At 39.4% G+C, this 7,927-nt stretch overlaps 1 protein-coding gene across 2 annotated transcripts in view; it reads right to left on the bottom strand.

Moving 5' to 3' along the window:
• The window catches only part of LOC113026623 (anoctamin-9), a 17,195-nt gene extending 10,490 nt beyond the window's left edge, over positions 1-6,705 (bottom strand). Inside the window, exons 1-8 of one of the 2 annotated variants that reach the window (XM_080303882.1) lie at positions 6,142-6,705; positions 5,910-6,028; positions 5,161-5,235; positions 4,921-5,043; positions 4,697-4,833; positions 4,330-4,379; positions 4,178-4,236; positions 3,257-3,336 (exon numbers count right to left, since the gene is read on the bottom strand). In XM_080303882.1, coding sequence (XP_080160008.1) covers positions 3,257-3,336; positions 4,178-4,236; positions 4,330-4,379; positions 4,697-4,833; positions 4,921-5,043; positions 5,161-5,235; positions 5,910-5,930 — 545 coding nt within the window. In that variant the 5' untranslated portion in view covers positions 5,931-6,028; positions 6,142-6,705. Of the gene's footprint in view, positions 1-3,256; positions 3,337-4,177; positions 4,237-4,329; positions 4,380-4,696; positions 4,834-4,920; positions 5,044-5,160; positions 5,236-5,909 lie in introns of both variants that reach the window. The other variant, XM_080303881.1, reaches the window with a different exon arrangement.
• Positions 6,706-7,927: the final 1,222 nt, after the last annotated feature.

The raw sequence follows: 7,927 nt of genomic DNA, 5'->3' as shown, positions 1-7,927 counted from the left end.
ACCGCAGAGTCCTGCATCTTGGGTCCTCCTTCCCCACACACCCACGGTCTGCCACACAGACCGTGACACAACAACCACTGATCAAAGCCAATGGGTTCACCACGGGTTCCCCAGTTTCACCCATCATCGCTAACTTGTACATGAAGGAAGTGGAAAAGAGGGCCTTGTTATCCTACCTGGGAACACACTGGTTCAGATATGTGGATGACACCTAGGTGAAAATCAAATCTCAGGACGTACCACAATTCATGGATCACAGTAACTCAGTGGACCAACACTTAAAATTCACCAGGGAGGATATGAAAAGTAGCAAGTTAGCCTTCTTAGACTGTGAGATTTCCATCAGTAATGGGGGACATCTAAAAGCTGATGTGTACCCCAAATCTATGCAGTATTTAAGGTTTGACTCTCATCATCGACTGGAGCATAAACTGGGTGTCATCAGGACGCTACAACACAGAGCGAACACCATCTCCACAGACACAGCGGCCAGGGAAGCAGAAGAACATCACATTAAGAAGGCTCTGAGTAAATGTGGTTATCCCAGCTGGGCATTTATCAAAGCTGGGAAGGCACCTAAAGAAATCTCCAGCCTAACCAAGAGAGAAGGACAACTCCTGCCTAAGCAAAAACCCTTAGTGATCCCCCTATGTGTCAGGAGTATCAGAACTGTTGAGATGCATTTTTTCTAAACACAGAGTCTGTGTGGCTTATAAACCCCTAAACACACCAATATTGAACTATTGGATCAGGTCCCCGGACACAAATAGACTAACATAGTGTACGCTGTTAAGTGCCAGGAGGATTGCCAGGATTTATACATCAGGGAAACCAAACAACCTCTGGCGAAGCGGATGGTAGAACACAGAAGAGCAACCTTGTCAGGCCAGGACTCCGCAGTCTATTTACACCTACAGGCCAGTGGACACTCTTTCATTGATGAGGATGTACACATCCTGGACAGGGAGGAATGGTGGTTTGAGCGGGGAGTCAGACTAGCTGGGCAGCAGACTGATTTACGTGAAAAGGGAACGACCATCTCTGAATCGAAGAGGGGGCCTAAGGGTACATCTTTCACCATCTTACAATGCTGTCATTGCAGCCATTCCCCAACTCTCTGTGAATGGTACTTGTGGCCATTGATCAGTGGCCATTGATCAGTGGTTGTTGATCAATGGTCATGACAATTTGCACACTAATGATCAAGGAACTGACCTCCCAGCCCATTGTTCATTAAGTGGTCTAGTTTCAGTTATTGTGCAAATGTACTGTTTATAAGGTTGGGCAAACCTGCGGTCAGCAGACTGAAGAAGTCACTTGGATGAGTGAGAAATGTTTCTCCCATCAAAAACGCTATGTCCAGAAGAACAGAATCAACGTTTTGGAATATACATTTATCATTTCTTCTGAAACAAATGTGGATAAAAATGTTCACTTCACAGTAACACATTTCTTAACAATTCTATGCATTACTGATATAGGACAGACTTTCTTTATAATAACTCCTCACTGTATTTATCTACTTTACTGGCAAACTTTATGTCAGTGTACAGTTTATGCTATGCATAACATAACACGATATAACATGCACTGTGTATAGTTCTGATAATACACAGTGGTAAGAATAGTCAGCATGAACCAGGTAAACTGCAGGATGCTAGCAACAACTCGCTGAGATTAGCATCCTTGCCATGCAGCTAAGCCTCACTTAGTTAATGAAGTGGCTGTAGATTCTTTAAGTGTAGAGTCTTGTCTTCAAATGCATGTGTTCTTGCCAAATGGCATTTAAAATAATTACAGTCCTGAGAGAAACAAGTACTGCAGTGATGTTCTGTCTCAGAGGTTAGCTGATTAGCTTATGGTGCAGCACATAAGTGAAAAATCCTTTGAAAAGCAGATACAAGCATCAAAACGTGCACGTTTGTAACTTTAGAGCTATTCATTTGGAAAAATCACATGACCAATTTTAGGCTCAAATTACCGATTTACCACAGAATTTCAACCACTGGTGAATTGTCAGATGTTTTACTGTTACTGGATATGCTTCTGAGCAGGTAAAGAAGTAAGTTAAAGTTATTTTCAGAATTTTTCTTTGTTTCAAACAAAACAAAAGAACTGAAGTGCCACATAATATGTTATAAGTTAAAGGATAATCCTTTAACTCTTGTAGTACTTTAATGCAACTCACTTCAGGCAGAGCATTCTCATTCCAGACGTTGGTTCAGGCATTCAATATTCATCGGGTGCTAAATTATTCTCGTGCAATTTCATAAAATTCATGTATTGCGTGCATAAAGTCTCCTTGATTCTTGGCTCAGTTCTCCCATTCGCGCACCCTACCATCAATTTTTTTTAAATTATTAACAAGCTAACATAGAAAGACAGATGACCATTTACCGTTGCACCAACAGACATCTTAGTGACCAGTTAATCTGATTAGCAGGTATCTGGACAGTGCCAGAACCACTGCACAAATGAATTGTAATTTATAGAGGCACTTTTTACACTTTTTGCAAGCTGCATCCACAGATACTTTTTTAATACTCTTGCTCACACACACACAAACCCAGATAGATCCATAAGGGGCTAGCCCAGGTTTAGTATCTTTCCCAAGGACACTTCAACATACAGATGAAAGAGCTGGGGATCAAACAACCGACCATCATAAATAACAAGATTTTAGGGGGATCATTTTAGGGGTTGAGAACTGAGTAACCAGTGAGAAGAATAAGAGGTCCATCCATAATACTTGACTGAAACAGTATTACTTCTGCAACTACACCCCATATCATACTGCACCCACATGGATGAACATTAGGATCATTCAAATAAGGCACATATTATGGTGCACCCATCAACTATTTCCCTGTAATATTAACTTATCTGTTGCACTATTATTATAAGAGCTAAATAAATTCTGAAATTGTATCTGTAATACCAACTGACAAAGAAGCTAAAAATGTTTACTAAGGGTTGTTAAATGTATAAAAGATATCATATAGACAAAACTGCTGCTGTGACACGTGGTTTATGTTTTAGATACACCTGAATCTAAAGACAGAGACATCTCTGCTCTCTTCTAACTCAAAACTCCACGAATTACTGTACATTATTTTAAAATCATGGCTCCAAACAACAGATTCATCATGTTCATGACATGTTTGCTGTTGTCTTGTTTGGAAACCAATTATGCTGCAATAACTGGAACAGTATAGAGTGCAGAATAATAAATAGGCTGTTATGCTGCAGTCCAAACCTGACAGCAGTTATGGGTTGCCCTTGGAGACAGGCTGTCCACCGTGCCCATCCCGCCTTCAGTTCTCTCTGTTTCTTTTTCTGAAAGCAGAAACACACAAAATCAAAGCAAATCAGCAACATGTAGAAAATCTTTCTGCAAGCTGCTTAACAAAACACACAGTTACACTGAGAACAGAAGCTTTCTTGTGTGAATATGTAATCTGCTGGCTTTTTAAAAAACAGATTTCAACAATTAAGGGCTTCTAAAACCAACTCGACCTTACAAGTTCAAAGCTGAAACTGTAAGATACTTTATCTAACATACATGTGCTTGTAAAGGCGACACAACAGACTGTGGCTCATGTCCGTGCTTACACAGTAACATGTAGTATTCATCAGCAATCATGTACACGCACATACCCAATTATTCTCGGTATTAGATGACTCACAGCATTAACATGACTCGCAGTGTCTCTGCGAACAAATACTTTTTTTTTTGGCACCACTATTCTGTTTTGAGAGGCCATTGCCAAGTTTCAGTTCATTAAGCTTTTGAGAAAACCTCAACACCTAAGCAGCCATGTGAAAGGCAATGGTTTAACAGTTTTTAGTGTCACTATCTTAAGCGTAGGAATGTGTGGACCCACATAGAGAAACAATGGCAAATACTGATTTATGTGATCATTCTTATCTGACTTCTTATCATTGTTACTCCTACGGTGACTGCTTTTATTCTTGGCTATCATTATCACTCTCCATGGATGTGATTTCTGAAGAGGAAGAAGACCATTTCTTTTCTTTCTTTTTTATACTGTAAAGCAATCAGCAGCCCTCATTCTTCCCATGTCTATACTGATCATGTCACTTTTGTCATAGTACTTCATATACAAGGATAAGACTTAAAACCCAGAATTAAAAACAAACAAACAAAACATTTCACCTCATGTAGACAGAACTTGGTCTCAAAAACCTTCATCTTTATGAGCTCCCGTAGATTTTCTGTGCAGATTAAAAGGTAAAGAGAATAATAATAAAAATATTCAGGGTCTGGTTAAATGCAAAGGATCGGGGTTGTAAATAATTCTGTCTCACCTCCTGAATGAATTCTGGTGTGACCTAAGATGAAGTGGACAATCCGTATCCTGAAACAAGGACAAGAATCACTCATGCAGCTGATCATAAAGTACAAATGTCATTAGATTAGTGCATCTTTATTGATTCTTTAAAAAATGCATTTTAAAGAGACAACTAGGCATTCCACTTTCATAAAAACACAAAGGCGAAGACCTAATCTAAATACCACATGGTTAGAAAAATTTGGAAATAAATTGCTTGAGAACAAGTCCTTTGTAATGATAACACAACACAGTGCAAATAAACACTGGGATGCTTTAAGTGTCAGAAAACAGCAGCAAGGAATGTTTAAAATGCCAAAAATAGTTTCAGTGGCCTTGTTTACCTCGTACTGAGAGACACTGCGCTCTGATCTGAGCTCCAGTTGCAGGCATCGGACACCTTGAGCAGATACCTGTACTTCTCAAAGATTTCCTTGGGCGCTTGAATCCCATAGAAGACGTGATTATCATCTATGATTTTCTAACAGAAGGAAATTAAGATGAATGACTGTATGGATGAAATGTATATTTTATAGCAGAAATGTTAAGTGTACTATTAAACACTCACCGTGACTTTGAAGTTCTTTTTTTTTAGCTCTTCGATGTACTCAGTTTGCTTCTTGAAAGACTCTCTCTCCTGGTTATTAATCGTTTTGGCAACCAGGACGTAGTCATAAGAGAGTGGAGTGTGCTGAGTGACAAAAAACAATACGCCAAAATCAGACATTATATGCTCTAATATATGCATTAACATGGCCAGGACTGGAATTATAATTATATTAAACTATAACTGTGGACAATGGCTTACCACAGGCGGAAATGATTGCTGTTCATTGCCATTTTCTTTTACCACTCCCAGCAGCTCCAGCATCTCAATACTGGACTGAAGCATCAAAAACAATGAACAATGTTACATTATGAAATCACCCATGCTGATGTAAATACATTAAGTCGTGGTTTTAAAAATGGCATGAAAAGTATGTGGTAAAGACTTTTGTCACAACAGATGAGTTTCAGGAGGCCACTGTTTTGTGATACTGTGCTTGTGAAAGTAAGCAGGAAGGTTATCACCTCCAAAAGAATCCTGTCTAACGATAACACGGGGGCGTGACAATGAATGCCACTGCGCTGAGAAAGCAAAGCACAGAGAGCTAATCTAACCTGAATGAAAAACATGGCGTGCTCATATAGTCTAGCAGTCAGTCCAAATCCATGCTTTCTTTAAGTCCTCAGGGGATTCTCTCACTGACACACGTACATCCACAAACAGTGAAGTCATGGCAGAGGCAGTAGCACCTGAACATCCTGATTCATACGCAGGGCAGATTAAAGCGTGAATATGTTCTGACCTCATCTGACTAACTTGATTTAAGTGAATCTGTAGTGGGTTTGATGTAATGACTGCTTGATGAAGCTATGTGCAGTCATGATAAACAGCAGGGCCGCTGATAACATAAATTCTGTTAAAGTGTGAGGCGGCCTCAGAGCATCTTCACTACGTAACGATAAAAAAAAAAAACAGAACCATCATTATTATTCATGAATCGGATCACCTACCTGTCTGTTGTGGAGAGGCATGATGAGTCGGTACTGAATGAAGCAGTGACTTTCCGGTTACAATAAAGCTTCGATCACCATTCAGTGACACCAAAGCCTCAGCTCAGCGATTTCTCCAGCTATAAAATGATATGATGTCTCTTCAACAAGCAGTAGGCAACTTCCGGATTGCATCTAAGATGAACTGCGACGTTGTTTCACCAGCAGAGGTATGTATAAAAACCGACTCTACCTGTTGCTGATGTCACGCCATCTATCTTTACAGCCTCCACCTTCTTCTGTGATCACTCAGTCCAGGGGGAAATCCAACAAAAAACAAGACAGGAAAAAACACAGTGTGATACAGAATAACCCCAGAGACAAAGAACATACAGCCAGCCAGTTGAACTACCTCCTTTTCACTTGACAGATACGATGGAATGGCTTTCCTTCTTCTTCTTTTTTTTGTTATGCCTCCTCCTTCTCTCCTATGAGCAAAGTACCATTTATCCACCGCTAGATGGAAGCAAACACACTGGCTGAAACCGCCTGTTAAACCCCCTGACTTGGCTGTGACTAAATCGTCCTACACACCATTGTCAGCACTGACTGTGACATTTACAAAATAAATAAATAAATAAAAATCTTACAAAATTTAAAAAAACATTTTGGAGTCTATAATGGAAGGACTAAGCAGGTTCGCTAACATTTACTAAAAAGGCAATACGGAAAAATAAAACAATAGGGGGAAGCACATTCATTCTAAATATTAGGACAAATATAGTTAAGTTCCCTGTTTAGAATGAGATCATTATATCTATGCACATGTGTTAAGCGGCACATTGTAATGGGCATCTTGTTTTGTTTGCTGGATATAATTGAATCTATTCCACCTATTTACAACAACCTGTCATCTTTACAGGTAGTACTAAAAGGCTTCAATGATTAGTATAGTCAATGTTCTGGTGTTTTTCATTGTGCTGGGGGTTTGAGATTCTCTGGATATACAGTCCTGTGCAAAAGACTTGAGGCACATTTTATTTCATTTTATTTTGGGAGGAAAAACAAGAAATGTGTGTAACCATTTATTGAAATGTGCAAATATAACTGGGTAATTACAGCATGTATAAGGCATAAACAGTTTATACAATTGTAACAAGCTTTGGTGCGACAACCTTTATTCTTCAACACAGCCTGAACTCTGTTAGGCAGCTTTATTATTGTTTCTTTAAGTAGTCTTCGGGAATAGTTCTCTGGGCTTCTTGAAACGTGTTCAAAGCTCTTTTTGGATACTGGGAACCTTTTGTTCCTTCCTCTGTGATCCCACACTGCTTCAGTGGTGTTGAGGTCTAGGGAGGCTGCTCTGTGTTTTTCTGTCCAGGCATGCTTTTACTGCATTGGGATCATTATGATGCTGTAAAATTAAACCATTGTCAGTCAGAAACATCCCAGATGGTACAACATGGTGAATCAAAATACGATTGTACTTTTCTAAATTTACAATTCCATAAATTTTGACAGGATCCCCAACACAGCTGGCTGAAATGGAGTCCCAGACTTCCACTGTGTTTTATAGATAGCTGTAGGCACTCACCATTGTAACTCTCTCCTGACATATTAATGATGACTTGAACTAAAACTTTCAAATTTGGATTCATGAGTCCATAAGATCTGTTAGCACTTCTTTTCAGTCCAGTTTAATTTATGTAATTTGGCATATCTCTGCCTTTGCTCCATGTTTGCTTTCCTTAAGAATGACTTCTTAACAGCCATTGAGAGCATCTGTAATGAAGCTTCAGGGAACAATAAATGGACCAACCAGAGGGCCAGATCCACATCCCAGGTCCCGTGTAGGGTGTTGACTGGATTTTTGTCCTGGTTATTGAGAGCATGACTTTCGGATACTGTTTGTTTGCTGATAGCTTTTGTTTTAGGTCTAGTTCTTCTGTAACTTAACAAATGAACAAACAATAGGCACTCCTCTAAAAATGATCAGGTTAAAGGAGTGAACTGCAAATGTGTGTGAATACAACCAATGT

The sequence above is a fragment of the Astatotilapia calliptera genome, chromosome 7 (assembly GCF_964374335.1).
Source record: "Astatotilapia calliptera chromosome 7, fAstCal68.1, whole genome shotgun sequence".
NCBI classification, from domain to species: Eukaryota; Metazoa; Chordata; class Actinopteri; order Cichliformes; family Cichlidae; genus Astatotilapia; species Astatotilapia calliptera.
This window is presented reverse-complemented; position numbering and strand designations above follow the sequence as displayed.